This window comes from Cuculus canorus, chromosome 1 (genome assembly GCF_017976375.1).
Source record: "Cuculus canorus isolate bCucCan1 chromosome 1, bCucCan1.pri, whole genome shotgun sequence".
Lineage (NCBI taxonomy): Eukaryota > Metazoa > Chordata > Aves > Cuculiformes > Cuculidae > Cuculus > Cuculus canorus.
In genome coordinates, this window is record NC_071401.1 from 49,007,941 (window position 1) to 49,024,515 (window position 16,575).

At 38.0% G+C, this 16,575-nt stretch overlaps 1 protein-coding gene across 1 annotated transcript; it reads right to left on the minus strand.

Annotated features, from left to right (window-relative positions):
* Window positions 1-894: 894 nt before the first annotated feature.
* Window positions 895-15,721, minus strand: ERCC5 (ERCC excision repair 5, endonuclease). Its single transcript, XM_054056949.1, has 16 exons — window positions 15,651-15,721; window positions 15,169-15,277; window positions 14,356-14,531; window positions 13,735-13,850; window positions 13,543-13,632; window positions 12,656-12,716; window positions 11,154-11,297; window positions 10,001-10,208; window positions 8,775-9,728; window positions 8,127-8,359; window positions 7,630-7,749; window positions 6,704-6,917; window positions 4,875-5,019; window positions 3,855-4,057; window positions 2,880-2,962; window positions 895-1,586 (listed from the first exon to the last, which is right to left on the minus strand). Exons 2-16 carry the CDS (start codon window positions 15,254-15,256, stop codon window positions 1,035-1,037), a joined length of 3,387 nt encoding a protein of 1,128 aa, XP_053912924.1. The 5' UTR covers window positions 15,257-15,277; window positions 15,651-15,721; the 3' UTR covers window positions 895-1,034.
* Between the last annotated feature and the right edge of the window lie 854 nt (window positions 15,722-16,575).

Consider the following 16,575-nt stretch of genomic DNA (forward strand, 5'->3'; position numbering starts at 1 on the left):
TATCAAAAGTGACAATTTTAGCTCAGTAAACATTGCACTTTAAGTATTAGTCTCACGGCAACTGTAAGGGCCAAATACTACCCGGTTTACCCCAGCCCTTCGTCCTTTTAGGGGAGGCTAATGTTTCATTCAAAACTTAATTGTACAGACTTGGACTTTCAAACAATGGAACAATGGGAAATGAAGCAAAAAATATTAAAACAGAAGCTAAAAGAAGCAAGGAGGAGGACTAACGTGTAATGTGAGAGCAGAAATAAGACTTCGGTGCTTTTCAGTTTTAACAGGAGCTACAAATAAATCCTGTAACTGTTCAGAGATGAGTCAGGGCTGTGAGGGGAGGGAGGAGTGAAGTTTGAACCTTACACATTGTTGCTCTCACAAATTAACCCCCTGTAAGTGCTGCGAGCAGTGGTTACTCCTAAATGTCACTTTTGCAGACATAGTCTATCTTTGGACATGGTCCTGTAACTCCAAGTCTAGAAACATGACACTGACATTCAGAACACAAACAATTACCGTGGTTCAGATTATATAAGGGCTTATTCTACTGTATGATTTTCCATGAGATTTTACAAGGCCTTACACTGTCTCACAAATGGTTCAATAACTTTACTTTGAACACGAAACTTTTGTTACAGGCATAGTGAAAGGAATAAGGAACGCTAACTGAACTGATTTTCCTTCTCTCACTGCCTAGGAAAAAAACCAAGCAGTTTTCAAAATTTCATTTGGTTTTGAAGTTAAGGAAGCAACAGATTGCATGGGAATTTAACAGCTATCTCACCCCAGTTAGAATGCTAATGAATGCACATCATGTTTTGGCTCAATTTTGAATCTCAAAACAGAAAACAAATCCAATCTGGGTCTTTATGAGTCTAAATATTTTTCTTTACTGTTAAGTTGTGGACACAAAATGCATGACAAATACAAGACAAATAGGTATTATTTATTTTCTTTAAGCAAAAATTCATTAGAATATTTACAAAGCTTATGTCATAGAAAACACACACATGTATTTCTTTAAGACTTTTTCTCTAAAAATTTTTCTTTTTTCTTCCTCTCTTCCTCTGTAATCTCTTTTTTCTGCCCTCAAACACAGGTTTGGCAGTTACCATGACTACGTTTCTATGTTCTCCATCCTCATCACTTGAGCTACTGCACCCTGTTTTCTCTTTATGGCCTGCTGTCTCCCTTGCAGACATATTTTTCCTCCTTTTGCTTTTGCCTGAATCTCTGCTTTCTGATTCCTCAAATGAGGAGTCACTAGAAGTTTCTGAAAGATGCAGATTCCCAATAAAACCACCTGCATATAAATGTTCTTTGCTAGAATTTGAATGTTTTCTTCTCTTTCCACTTCGAACTTCTGTTGCCACAGCTTGATTTGCGCAGCCTGCAGTACTTTCCCCTTTCCTTTCCTCATGATGTTTAAGTTCTATTTCCATAATAGCAGTGGCCTCTCGAATTTCATCAGCTTCTTCTTTTTCCTTTCTCTTCAGACAGGTCACAGCTCTGCGCAGTCTCTGACTTTTAATAGTTTGTTTTTCATGCTGTGCTAGTCTGAAGAATGAATCAATTCGGAGCTGAGTCTATAAAAAATAAAACAGCGAAACATCTTTACGCTTTGTGATGGGAATTCAATTGCTATCAGTTACATTACAAAACACGCTGAACTAAAGCAGGACAAAGAACTAATGAAATTAATATTGCATGGAAATAGGTGTGAAAAATAAGATGCGTTATTATAGTGCTACCTATCCTTTATCATAAATTATGTATCAAGAACCTTTACAGAAACTAAATAACAAGCAAACTCCAGTGAAATTTTATAAACATTGTGCTGATGATGATTAGATATACATTGCCATTTGCAGCCCTAATACAGAAAATGTCAGTAGAACTCCTAAGTGTGTGCTTATGAACACATCCTTAGCTTTGGGTTTCATTCTGTTAAAACAGAATGTTTAGTAAGTAAATGCAGAAAATGCATTCTACAACTGCATATGCTAGTGCAACAAAATGCGGTCATTTGACTCAAGTTCATCCTCACATGCTGCTACATTGTAAAGATTTAAGAGTAGAACTAGTAGTAGTCACACATAAGGGGTCTGTGCTACTCAACCACAGCTAGGCTTGCTGAACAGGGTATGTTAATCCTCTATATTCTCCCTAAAACTGTCTCAGAAACACAGATGCTTCCAAAGGATTTTCCAGTCAAAGTGAAAGTATATGGACTTAACTACAGGTTTTGGTACCATTCACTTATTTCAGTGATAGAGAGAGCCTAGAAGATAGACTATGTCTCTATCTCGCTTACAGCAAAATGAGAAAAGAATCTGACCTTCGGTGATCCATTTTACAACTGACTTTCGCAGTACCATAGCATGCACCACTATTCCCTTTTAAGTTTTATTAAAGTTGACAGCACATTTATTTGGAAATTAAGAGTAATATTATTAATGGATGCTTGATCAAGCACTCCACCTCTAAGGATATAGATGGTACACAGTGGTCAGTCTCACTTCATTGAAATCTGGGGCATTTTTATAAATCATTTTTAGAGACAGCACACTGTCTTTTAGAAGTCCTGAAGGTGCTTGCGGTACCTGTAGTTTCAGTTACCTCCAGAATAAAGAGTAACCTGGAATTGAGAGGTACCTAACAGATAACAAAATTCAAAACCAACAACTGAAATTATGTACAGTGCCTTAGAGCACACCCAAATCACATAGAAATTAAGCCTAGAGAAGCAAATTTAACTACTTTAAAAAAGTATGTCCAAAATCCAGTTTCTGAGAAAAGTATTTTAGATTAAAGCCTTGCAGTTCATTTTAAGATGCTTCTTAATTTCCCTTAACCCTTAAACCAGTTTTATACTTTACCTGCTGCAAGTTCAGCTGTTTCATCACAGGCAAAAGGATTTCATCTATCTTTGTCCTAGTCCAGCCAAAGTGATTCTGACAGAATGTGCAGAAAGTTAAGGAACTTTACAAAATGGCTATGCCTACTAGTATTTTGTGAACACATCAAATGAAAATTCTGCAAATAAACAATGTCTGAAGGAAAGCTACTCTACTTCAAAGTTTTTTCTACTACAAAAAACAAAGAAAATACTCTTTTAAGTTATTACACCTCACTTAATGTGGATGGTTCCAGCACCATAGTATGTATCTCAATCACACCGTTACACCTCTATTAGTTACAGAACTTCTACCATCATTTCCAAAAGCATATCTCAGTGAAGGCAGAGCTCATTTTGGCTATATAGTACTGCTGCCAGATAAAATACCTATAAATAAACCTTAATTTTCACACTTGCACACACTGCAAGTTTTATTTACTTTTTAAAACACTATTTGCTCTGCATGCGTTGTCACTACTTTTCAACAATAAACTGGGGCTCAAGCTGCAACAGGTGCAAGAAATAGAGGTAACTGCAAGAAGTGCAGTGAGTACCTAGGGACAAAGCAGACTGAATCACCATTTCTGACTAGGTTTTGGAACCTATTTGTGAAAAATTGCAAACATACATCAAGAGCATGCACACAACCCCACGCTAAGCTTAGAAATAGGCACAGCACAGTTACAGAAGCAAAACACTACAACAAATGAGTCAGTCCAGCTACAACTCTCCTTGCATGCAAAAGGAAGCATCCCCGAGTGCCACACATGCATGGCTGCATTCCATTCTAGAGCTGGTATCATAGTAGGGGAGCACGTGCAGATGAGGAGGGGTGCCCCCCTCATACCAATGAGATGTTAAGAATTTGACACTCCATTACTGACTCACCAATTAGCCCTATGAGGCTCAGTCTGAGTACTTTTAGCTAGCAAGTCCTGCCATATAGTAAAAGGATATTCTCTGATCTGTTCTACATCAGGTTTCCCCCAGGTGAACAAACCCCTTGTTTCGTCCACCACAGGTTTCAGGTATGCTTCTGCCACTGCAGGATTTGGGAAACCTGAAGAAAGCTGCAGGTCTCGCAGCTTCTTCTTGACTTTGGTATCATGTGGATTAGGTCTCAATTTCTTATTCTTCTGAGCCTCATTCCACCACTCACTGAAAAACAAAGGAAAGTGTTCATTTGCCTCCATAAAATATAATTTGGAATATCAAGAGTCACCATGCTAATTTCAATTGCCTTAATTGGTCTCCCTCTTTCAGTTACTGGATGAGAGGAGGTAGGAAATTTCCAAATAAAAAGGGCCAGGGGGCATATAATCTGAAAGTAGAAAAGATAAAACACATACAGTAAGCACAGCCATTGTAAGCCACAGTAGCAAACATCACCTGGATTCCCCAGAAGCCCTAAATTCGGAAGTCTCTAAATTGAGTCTCACTTGGGAAAGACGTTCTACACATAATGCACATTTTTAGAGGATTTTTGGTTAAAAAAACAAAACAAAACAAAACTAAAAAGTTTCTAACCATCCTCGCACTGCCAATACAACTGACTTGAAATCTTCAAGCCTTGTTGTTCTCCACAGCCTACCTGTCTGTCTCTCTCCAGGTCATCCATGCCTCACTCATCAAGTCATCAAGTCTCTTTTTCTCTATAAGCAAACTACAGCACCTTCTCACAATCTCAGGGAGAAACAACCTCCACTCCACTAGGGATCCAGCTCTGCAATGAACTCACAGGCAGTCGCACAGTTCTACAGCTGTTCTATTGTCTTCATCAGTCTCACTGCAATTGTTGCATCAACACGTCACCTTATTTACCTGCCATTTCAAATAGTGATATAATGGAGTCACATATTTTACAGTTCATTTAGTCTCCTTAAAGATAGTCTGTGTACTTAAAGCAGCAGAAGAGCATATTCACTAATATTCACATTACAGAGAGACAGAAAAATCAAAATATGACAAAGCATACGCGAATTTTAAGAGAGGTTCCAATCCATGTCCAGGAAATTCATTTAAAATCTCCATTGCTGTTACAAAGCCAACATTTGGGATGCCCTCAGTGTAGTCACTTCCAAGCAAGTATGCCAAATTAATTAGCTTGCTTCGATCCAATCCTGTAAAAGAAAGTGCATAAACCAAATAAATCCAGCGGTTTCAGCATCTGTTCTGTTTCAAATTAAAAAAAGAGTATATTATCTGAAGGGGAAAAAAAAAAGAACACAAAAGCATTAACTCCCTCAACTTACATTTAATTTAACATCAGAAGTTGCTAAATTGTATCAGGAGCAATGTCAATATGCTACTGCTAGCTAAAGCACCAGTAGTTGTGCTATACTGGGCTAACTTGGTAAACACATCTTGCTAAAATTAAACCGTTACAGTGTAAAGACTACTTAGAAATTCTGGGTTTCTAAGAGCTAAGAGGTATTATTTTATATATATTTCTCCAGTTACTGTCCTGTTTTCATCTAATGCTGACTTGAGCTTAGTAATTCACAAATCAGAAATAAAAACATTCAATTGCTCACTTTTGAATGCTAGTTCATAATACCAGTGCCTCTGCTCCCTAAAAAAGTGTTCCCAAACTGGGAAGTATTTGCTCTGTGCAAGACACAGCCAAAAAGGAAGAACTCAGCAGGACGCTTCTAGTTGGTACGCTACCAGGTCTCAGGCAACCAGACTGATCTTCAGTGAATTGCCTCAGGAGTTTAGATTCAAAAAATAATAATTAAAAAATAAACCCAAACAGTAGAGAAAAGGAGAGATGTGTATCTAAGCACACAAAGCAAGACCATCAGCATGATAGTCAGGATATCCAGCTGTCAAGAAAGAAGACTTGTACAACACATGCAAACGGAACAGAAGTACAAGACTACAGAGGAATGTGACAAAGACCAAGGGTGACTCTTTTCTCCCCAAAAATAAGCAAACCCTCTCATTTATTACACTAATAATAGCTAAAAATCACACATACGCTTTTACAGCAATCTTTTCCAAGGAAGTTACAGCAGCAAACCTAAGCAGGAATAAGTACAGGCGGGAAATATTGCATTCACTTTACTAGGAGATGAAACCAAAACGTATTTTTCACCACATCAAAACTTTGTGAAATTTTATATGCTGAAGCATTACGATATTATTTCAAAGACTATAGCCCCTCTCAACTTTGAAAACGTCAGAACTGTCTTAATAGAGTTCTGTTTAAGGAAGCCATAAGAAAAAGTTTAAATTGTCTCATGTTTCTGCTAATACAACACATGACACTGAAGTTTAATAGTTCACCATAATTAGCAACAATTTGATTAGATTGGTACAAGAGCAATCTGAAGGAAGGGAAAAAAGAAGCTGTCAGAATTAACTGGAAAAAAAAACCTTTTACAGAGTATATATACATACTCTGGATCCCCCTCTAATACATTATTGTGTCAATACGTCCAAAATTAACTTCCATTTCCAGAAGACTATAAATTTGATGACTTCAGAACATCATTTTCTCACCATGTCAGAAAAGTCATGCTGACAGTTACCCAGAAACTGGTACTGTAGTCCATATCTCCAGCTTTGATGAACATCACACTAACTTAGTATATTAAATGCAAGCGTAAGTTATAGCTGCAAATCCAGAGGGACCATCTGGCACTAAAAAACAGCAACCTAACTGAATGTCTTTAGAGCATCTCCGAAGAGCAGGCATTACAGTAACAGACACAAAATTCTGTAGGAACTACAACTTCAAAAAGATAAGTGGTAGCACTGCCTTATTAAAGATTGTCTAACAAATCAATATCTGAGGCTTACCCAGCTGGTTTTGAAAATCAACATACTGATAATATTCCACGTATTTGTTCTGGCTAAAGAAATTTTTATAAACATGTCGTGCACCAAATAACCAAACATCACTATCATCAGTGATCGTCCCAGAGGTCTGATCAGTAAGGTCCAATAAAGCACACTGTGCCTCTGCCTCCATTGGAGCTTCAATATATGGAATGCCAAACAGACGGAGAAGTTCCTGGAAGAAGAGAAATCACTTCATATTTCAATTGAAAAATGAACTTCAATTATACTTCTGCTTTACTTGGAACTGCTAGATTCACAACTGAGATTTAATATTTCAGAGCAAATCTTAATTTCCATTCAAAAGCGCCAAGCACAGTTAAGCCAAGGGCGAAATCCTACCTACTAAATTCAAAGCATACAGTGCCACGTAAGTCAAGTACTACTTGAGTGCATTATTACTATGCAGTTTGATAATCTGCTATCTTAATTACATAAGTGCACATAAGTATTGTGCTTTCCATAACTGCTACTTTAACACAGAGAAAAGTCCACGCATTACAATTATGTAGGCTCCATAAAATAAAGTTGTAGGTTAAAAACAAACCAACCAAATAAAATCAGTTATCATCTTAGCTCAGAAAAGAGCATGAAAGCATATAAGAAACATTCATATCAAGCAGGAAACAGTGGGCACCCTTTGGAACATGTTCTGATATACATGTATTTTCATGCATGTTACACAATTTGCTTTTATGCAATACATTATTTAACCTTAGATAAACACAATTTGCTTTTATGCAATACATTATTTAACCTTAGATAAATATCCCCACCTATAATTAAGCAAAATTACTAACAGCTTTTGAGAAAATGTTTGACTGGGGTGATGAGAGGCAGCGACCACATCATCCTATATCAAATTGAAGTGATTCAACAAATACTACCTGGCTTTCCAAAAACATCTGTCCTGTTACAGAAGCAGCAACGCGTTCCTGCTTCTGTTTTTGAGTCTGAAGCATATTCTGCTCAGCAGAAAGATCATTTTCTAATTCTTCTAATTCTTCCTGAAAAACGAAACAAGATTTTCACTATTTCAACAACTCAGGTATAATTAGTTGAGTAAAGCACTCAGTCTCCAACTACAATTATTCTAGTAGTATATGCTCCATTAATTCAGCCTTGGAAGTTGTCATAGCTTCTCTAATGCAGTAAATTATAAGACCAGAGATAGGTCTGTTCAGAGTGCTAAAATCTTAAAGTTTTCCTCTGATTTCAGAGATATGGTTAACTATCAGCTTTAAAGAGAAATCAGTTCCCACTGAATTAAATATGTATACAAGAAAGCAATGAAACAGTAAGAAGCTGTCCAGTAGTTTTCCTTAAAAACTACTTAAGGACACAGCACTTCATTACTAGCTCAAAACATATAACAAGGAGTTACCAAACTGATATTTTGCCACTCATCCGCTGCATCTTTACCATCATCTTCTCTTTCAGCATTCTGATTGGTTGCCAGCTGCACTTGATCAGACTCCTTCAGCAAATCCTGTGTGACAATATCTTGTCTGTCTGTCTCCATTTCTGGAAATGCTGTTTCACCAACCAGTTTTTCATCATATTTAGGAAGAAACTGAACTTCATTACTGATTGCAGTATCCACTTCAATGAAGCTCCCTTCAAGTAAAATAAAGATTTCAACTTCCTGATGCTTGTTTAAGCAGAGGTATTTGTATGCATTTTTAACGTGGGCAGTGATTTATTCCTTTTTTTTTTTTTTGCTATATGTGGTAAATAGATATAAGGATTGCTACATTACACAAACCAAGTGGTTGATCATTAATATACCAGTTAAGCTCAATGAACACAACAGCACATTTGCCTGACTCTGTCTTGTATACTCAGATTTCAGTGACAAAACATAACACCAAAGGGAAAAATATAGCTCAGATTTTTTTCCCCACCTCCTACATATGTAGGAAAAGATGTATTTTAAAGCATTTCTTACTAGGAGAAAAGGTTAACTTCAACTGACTACAAATACAATAAAGTCCTGCTTTCTTATCTTTTTACACAATCAAAAAGCACAAACCATCAGAATCACTGTCTTCAGATTGTGATATCCCTTCTCTTTCTTCGTCAGGACCTTTTGTTTCTGGAAAAGATCCAATATCCTTTCGTACCTCAGAAACATTCTCTTCTGTTTGCAAAATTACTTCCTCTATTTTTTCAGAAATTTTCACATTTTCTTCATTTTTAGAAAGTTCTGTTGTTTCAGCATGAATTACAGCTTCTACACTAGTTTGTACAGGGGAACAGCTTGGCTTCTGTAAGCACAAATCCTTATCTCTCAAAGAACTTAAGCCCATTTTGGAACCATTTTCTTCTTTGTCTACAACTTCTTTGCCTACATCTTCTTTGCCTTTCCCAGTATTGTCAATACAAGAATAATTTTCAGTTCTAGATACACTGGTGTTCTTGAGTATAACATGATTTTCTTCCAACTCCTGATTCTTTTGTTCACATTCAGCGCCTTGCATAATCACTTGGTTTGACGAATGAATTGTAGGTGGTTTTTTTCCCTCCTTAACTTTAGGAATCCAATCTTCCTCATCTGAGCTACTAAGCAGAACATCTTTTACTTCTGATCTTTCTCGTAATGCTCCATCGGTTCTAACAGTAACACCTTCTTCCTTTTTATCATCATCACTCAGAACTTGCTGAATTGCCAGTAGTGTTCTTGGAGACACACTGCCTTTCTCCGTTACAGATTGGTCTATGTTCAATTTTCCAGTATCTTCAACCCCCAGTTCGTCTTCTGAGCTGCTTTCTATCATAGCTGCCTGGATAGCAAGCAGAGTCCGAGGAGAGGGTGGTGCTGTCACCACACTGTTATCTTTCTCTGTCTGCAACTTGTCAGATGTAACTGGCTTTGCATTAGCAGGAGATTCATTGATTTTATTTGATTTAATCAACTCGAGCATTTTTGATGAAGGCCCTGCAGTAGTTTCCAAGTCTCCACTTGTAGTTTCTTTTGCTTGAATGCCTGAAAGAAAGTTTTGGGAGTTTGTTTTTTATTGTAGTAAAAAACAGCTTTATACTAACTTTCTGTGTTATACAATGGACACCATTATATAAAGATCAATAAATAAGTTTTCCACACTTTTAAAGATCACAATTACGTCTAACAATAATGCAGGTTTCATACAAAGAATTGGCTACATGCACCTGTAAACAAATTTAAGTTTTTCTTATAACTGACAGCTGCAGACTGCACACACCAAACAAGAGGTTCTACAAAACTAAGATCTGACATACCCTTTATTAGGATATAGTGAGAAGTATCTTCAGAGACTACCCTCCTAGATTCCACTTCTTTCACAAAACCACCTTCATTTTCATATTGTGTTTGGATTTCACCCGAGTGCTGTTGATTCAATTCTTTTTCTACATTTTCTATGCACCGATTGAGGCTGCTTTTCTTAAGCAAACCCCTAAGCTGGTACTGGGAAAAGTCATCGGACCCCTTAAAAAGAAAAAAAAGAACACAACAAAACAACCGACCAAGTCAATTTAAATAAACCACTAGCTGCACCTTTTAAGCAAGTTCATTTATGACATTCTGGAGAGACTTTTAAGGGTTTTCTTTAAACAGGTAACATTTGTCTTTCACTGACTGCCACGCTCCCAAGCAACTGCAACACTAGTAACATACAACAACTCTAAAAGGTACCATTAAGTATTTCTGAATGTTCGCTAAAGGCAACACGATTTCAATGAAGTGACCAACAAAACTTAGCTGTCTAACAGAGCTGGCCCCCATCTTAGAAACAATGCAATTATTACAGAATCCACACGTGGATGGTTTTAAGACAGTGGTTCTTAGCTTACACTGGGGCACAAGCTACCATTTGATCTGACACATATTGTACTTCTGGAATCTAACCATGCTCTGAAAAGCTATTGTACAAGTGGTGCTATAGGATTCTCCGCTTGTCTCTGAATAGCTTCAGTAACGCATCTGCCCAAGCTATAAAAGCCCTTTCCCAGCTGCCAGCTGCTCTAACAAGCTGAGGATTTGGAATCCAAGCTGCCTTCATTCTGGCTGGTTTATCCATACCAGTAGTACTTTCTTGCAACTGAAAACTTGGGCATAACGCTGATGAGGCACAAGATAGAGTAATTTTTTCCCATTCTTGCCAAACTGAATTAGCTCCACCAATTTCAGTGGGAATCAAGACACAGGGAACTGAAAAGACATAACATTTCCACTGCAGAATTAGTCTCTGACACGTGGAAAGGCTCTGTTTAGAGTCATTATCTCATTAAGCTTTTTTCCTCTCAACATAAGATCTCTTACTAAATAGGCCTGGGGCTAAAACTTCCCAGATGTGATACTCTTACGTAGTCTTCATCTGCATTAATGACAATAGCTCCATTCCAATGGCTTGAAAACTAGTTTAAATATTACCTCTGGCATTGCTTCAAATAATGTTCTTCTTCGCTTCGTGATTTCTTTCATGTCAGTCAAGATCTCGTGTTTTATTTCTGGAGGCAGCTTGTTGAAATCATCTGATTCAACATCTATAGAACAAGGATTTTCACATAACTCTTCCTACAAAAATGGAAAACAACATAAATATGTATTTTACACTACAGAACAGCAAGAACAATAAAAACAAAAAAAAACACAAAATCATTGGTGCTACTTCCTATACTGTGAAGAAAACAGTTAAAACAAAATGGTAACTACTATCTAATAAAATTAAGTAGATAATCATTGACCTTCACTACAGAGAGAAACTTTTATTATTATTATTATTTCTACAAGAAGATATTTAGTATAAATCACAGAAGCAGGTCCTATAGCCTTAGTTAGTCTCATTTTTTCCTTCTGTCATGGTTTAGCCCCAAACAGCAACAAAGCACCACATGGCATCTTGATCACTCCTGCTCCCACCTCAGTGGGATGAGCAGGTGAATCAAAACGAAAATGTAAACCCCACAGGCTGAGATAAAGACAGTTTAGTAAACAGCAAAGGAAGAGAAAAATAACAACAATAACAATAAAACTGAAAGAATATATCAGAAATGACACAGAGCATAATGGCTTACCACCCAGAAAACCAACATCCACCCTGCTCACAAGCAGTGATCCCTCCCCCCGGCTAGCTCCCCTAATTAAAATACTGAGCATGACGTCATATGGTATTATATACTCCTTTGGCCAATTTGGATCATCTATTCCTGTCATGCTCCCTTCCACCTTCTTGTGCACTTCCCACCTTATTAGGAAGAAAATTAACTCTATCCCAGCCAAAACCAGCACATCTTCAAAAGAAGTTCCTCTCGCTGTGAACTACGATAAATACAAACAGTATTTCCAAGAAATTTTTTGGTTTGTTTTGGTTTTGTGTTTTGTTTGTTTGTTTTTTCTACACTGATGAAAGCAGAGACAATTTTATTACTCATTATGCCTTCTTCTTAGGTTATACATTTCTTTTCTCCTCATCCCACGAAACCAACACATCAGAAGAGAATACAGAATTTATCTGTGAAAACTCAAGGACCGAAGTACTTCAACTTCAGTTCCTGCTTGAAGCAGCATGGGAATTTTGTTAAATATGCTCTCTTATACGTGCATACACGTGTGCACAAATACATACATTTTACTTATATCATTACAAAAAACAATTTCTTCAACACATGTCCAGAGAATGTAGTCAAAAGAAAAAAAAGATACTGTAAGAAACTCCTATTCTGCTGTATTATAGTGGAGAAAATTACATTTGTATTTCATCAGTAGGAATTCACAAAGTATTTAAAATTTACTTCTTTGCTTGACAAGTGATGCTACAGTAATACCTATACCTTCCAAACACTTTTTTTTTTTAACCTTTTTGTTTGTCTTTCAAGCATAGCACATGAACGGGAGGATTGTTCACAGCAGCAATGCAATTAGGATGCACTTACCATCAACATATTTTTATGGCTTATTCTCTCTTTCCATTCTTTTTCGTCTTCCTCTTCTGAGCTAAAAATCACAAAGAGAAAAAAAAAGATGCAGATATTTACCTAGGACAATAAAGTTCCTATTTTAAGCAAAAGGACATCAATCACCCCTCACCAGTAAGTACAAAAATTCATACACTACATCAAAGCATGCACCTATATACATGCATATACATACAAACACACATGTAAATAGATACACAAGTCAAAAAGATCTGAACAGAAAGCAATAAGGCAGACTTATCTCAATTAAAAGGCAGACTTATCTCAATTAAAACTAGATTGGAACAACTGTTGCTGTTTAAATAATTACCTGATTCTTATTTGGTCAGCATTTAAAGTACATAAAATGCAAAATGCAAAGAGTAAACTAGTGGACAGCTCCCCATTCCCACTTAGTGTTATTTAAGATCATGTCGTAAGTTTGACAAGTGCAGACAAAACCTGCTGAATACCATCTACACTAATGAACGAGGGGACACAAATGGGAATCAAGGTGCCACACACCAACTACCCAAGCTTGAACAATCAGTTCCATTTAGTCATATAGATAAGGCCACAGAGGTCGAGGCAGTACTTTCATCCTTAAATGTGAATCCAGTGTAGAATTTCATTTGCAAGCTGAAAGCTTCTTCTGTTACATTCCCATAAGTAACTAGAAGGCTTATTTATCCAGAGCTATAAACCAAACTCTCCAAAAAGAAATTGAAATAAAATAAAGAAATATACTTTTTATATTATGGAGTTTCATGGGTTAAAGGCCTTTTAGCAGCATCAAAAAAATGTGGTTTAGACTTTTATCTGATTTTATTATAGCCATCTAAACTATTTCGCTTAATTCTACCTACCTGTTCTTCTCTTCATCCTCTAAAGAAGGCAATGCATACATATCAATTCCTTCTCTTCGAACTTCTGTCAGACTGGGCAAAGCTTCATTGCTTAAGGAAATTAAAAAAGAAACAAAACACAATAGTAATTAGAAGCTACATTAAAAACTTTTCTGCTACTTATAACAAAGGGAAAACAATTTTTATTCTTGCCTTTTGCCTGTAAGTGCAGTTTTGATAACTTGTCTCTTCAAAAATGTTTTCAAGAGCTTCTCTGTGGTTTTCCTGGAATCACTCATGGCACTTTCCCTTCTTTGTCTTCGCTTAGCCTATGAAAATAAGAGATTTTGCTGGATGCTGAATATATGTATTCAATTAATTGTTATAATTCTGCATGATAAGTGTATGAGCAACTCCTAACTCATCCTACATCAAAGGAGACATAACCTTCAGATCCACTAAATCTCTCTCTGTTGGTTTCCTCTGTTCAAATCAGCAACAGTTTTCAGCTTCTGGGTACAAATGCTTGCAAGAGCTGCATTCAGGAGCGTGTTCACTCTGGAGCAAGACCCACGCTTACGCCATCATTGACCTCCCTGCAATCCAGTTTTTAAGCAAATCAAAATTGAATATATCAAAAGGCAGCTACCGCACGTTCCAGCAACTAACCATGACTGGGATTGCAAAGAACACCTGCACAGCAGTACACTTGAAACCTCCATCCTCACCATTCAGAAGCATAAGCAGAATAAGAAGGGAATTGGAAATGGGCTACTTAGTACCAGCAGACATACACCCTATTTTGCGTTGCAGTGACTCAGCAAAGGTACATACCAAGGTTTGTCTCTTCAAAAGCGGTGCCTCTCCATCAAAAACAAAGACAGGCCGAATTCGGAAAAACAGTAATTTGCAGAGACGATGAAACAGAGTGAGGAGGTGAGCATTTTGTATGGATTTACCACCACGATCTCTAGCTCCCTTTATTGCTTGGTTCAACCAAATACTGATATCTTAAAAGAGCCGTTAAGAGAAAAAAAATGTGTTGTCTTACACATACACCATATTAATAGTTTCTATAAAATGCACATATTTGACTTGAATGGCTTTGGCCCACTGTTCTAGGCTTGGCTCATTAAAGCCATAGTTATTCAAAAACTTGAGAACCTTGGAGAATAATAAATTCTTGCCCTTATCGCCCTAGACAAAAAAGCAGAATTGAAACAACCGTGCAGCAGGTAGTACCTTCCCAGTTATTTTTACAAATAAATGAAAGGTATCCTCTTTCCACATCTTTCCATCATTTAACCATGTATATACGACATGAAAGTTGAACCAAAAGTATTTAAACTTCATCTTATAGTCCTACCAGAAGCAGCACATTTATTTATAAAGCAGAAAATCCTATAGCCCAACACTGGCGTATGGAACCTATTAAATAAGTCTCTTTCTTGAAAGATCACAAAAAATAATTAAGAGCTTAGTATTCCTTCTATTATAAAGCATAGTATCTACTTATCAAAATAGTCACAATTTAAAATAATAATAATTTTAAAAAGCTAAACACAATAGATCACATAGAAATGCCTGAAATCGTTAAAATAACCTCTCACACCAATATGGCTCTTCATCTTTACTTTTAAAGGATACCAACAGCCAGAATTTTTCCTTCTAGCATTTCTGGGTTTATAGGTCTCCCAGCGCATTCAAGCAGTTTCCAAAGTCCTTGAACTCCCATTGTCCTTCGAAGGAAAAAAATCTGTAAGGAAAAAAAGATGGAAAACCCAGTAATTCCGCGAGGCACTGACGCTTTATTAACGATGAGGCATTAGCGCTGCGAACAGCATCGACGAGGCGGGCCGGGGAGGGGAGGTCGCCCGCTGCCCCGACAGCCCCACGGCGCCGGTTCCGGGTAATTCCTTCAGCTTTTAGCACTGGAAAAACCTTCAACGAATCCGGCCGAGCGGAGCGTGAGAGCTATGGGCCGGGCGGATACGGGCAGCTCTAGGGGAGCCCCGCTCCCCGCCGCCGGCCTGAGGCGAGGCCGGGGAAGGCACGAGGGAGAGGAGAAGAAGGAGAGGGTCGCAGGCAGAGCAGGGGAAGGCGGAGATGCCCATCGCACCGGGGCTCACCTGCGCCGGGGACACAGACGCGTCACCGCAGCCTCCCGGCAGCCCCGGGAGCACGCACTGCACGACGGGAAGCGTAGTTCGAGGGGCGGAGCCGCTGTGGTCTATATTCCTCCCGTTGCACGCCGGGAAATGTAGTTCGTGGGGCCGTAAGCCCCACTGTGCTCGGGAGTCCCGCACCGATGCACGCCGGGAAATGTAGTTCGCGGGGCGGAGCCCCCTGCGCCTCGCGCGCTCCGGCGTCCCTTCCGCGGGCGGTGGGCGTGCGGTACCCCCTGTTTTCCCCCGCGGCCACAGCGAGGAGCCGCAGCGCCCCCCGGGGCTGAAGTACCGAACACAACATCGCAAAGAAAGAAAAACACATTTTTTTTCCTTCCATTTCTTTTTTTTCTCCCATTTCTTTTTTTTCTCCTTCCATTTCTGTTTTTTTCATTTATTTTTTCTTTCATTTATTTTCTTCCATTTCTTTTTTTTATTTCCATTCCTTTCTTCCATTTCTTTTTATCTCTCCCATTTGTTTTTTTAAAATTTTCAATTTTTTTCTTCCTTTTTTTTCTTCCATTTCTTTTTATTTCTTCCATTTGCTTTTTTAATTTTCTTTTTTCTTCCATTTTTTTCTTCCATTTTTTCATTTCTTTTTTCACTTGTTTTTTTCCATCTTTTTAAATTTTTTTCCATCCTTTTTGTGCATTTCTTTTTCTTTTCCATTTCTTTTTTCTTCCATTTTTTTTTCTTCCTTTTCTTTCCATTTCTCTTTTTTTTCTTCCATTTCTTTTTTTCTCTCAGCAACCCGTGGCTGCATAGACGTCTCCCTGATTTCTCAGAGAACAGGCCAGAAGGCTGCCCAAACCAGGTCACACAGATCCTCAACCATGATTTGCCCTGCAGCCCCTGCTGCACTCCCATCACGTCCCCAGTGCGCCTCGCT

Excerpts from the sequence above, each read along its gene's own strand:
- ERCC5 (XM_054056949.1), bottom strand. The coding sequence starts at position 15,256 with ATGGGAGTTCAAGGACTTTGGAAACTGCTTGAATGCGCTGGGAGACCT. Across the intron at positions 14,532-15,168 it reads AGGAAAAATTCTGGCTGTTG|ATATCAGTATTTGGTTGAAC; the intron begins GTATCCTTTAAA and ends GGCTCTTTTAAG. Across the intron at positions 8,360-8,774 it reads TGAAGACAGTGATTCTGATG|GGAGCTTCATTGAAGTGGAT; the intron begins GTTTGTGCTTTT and ends TTTTACTTGAAG.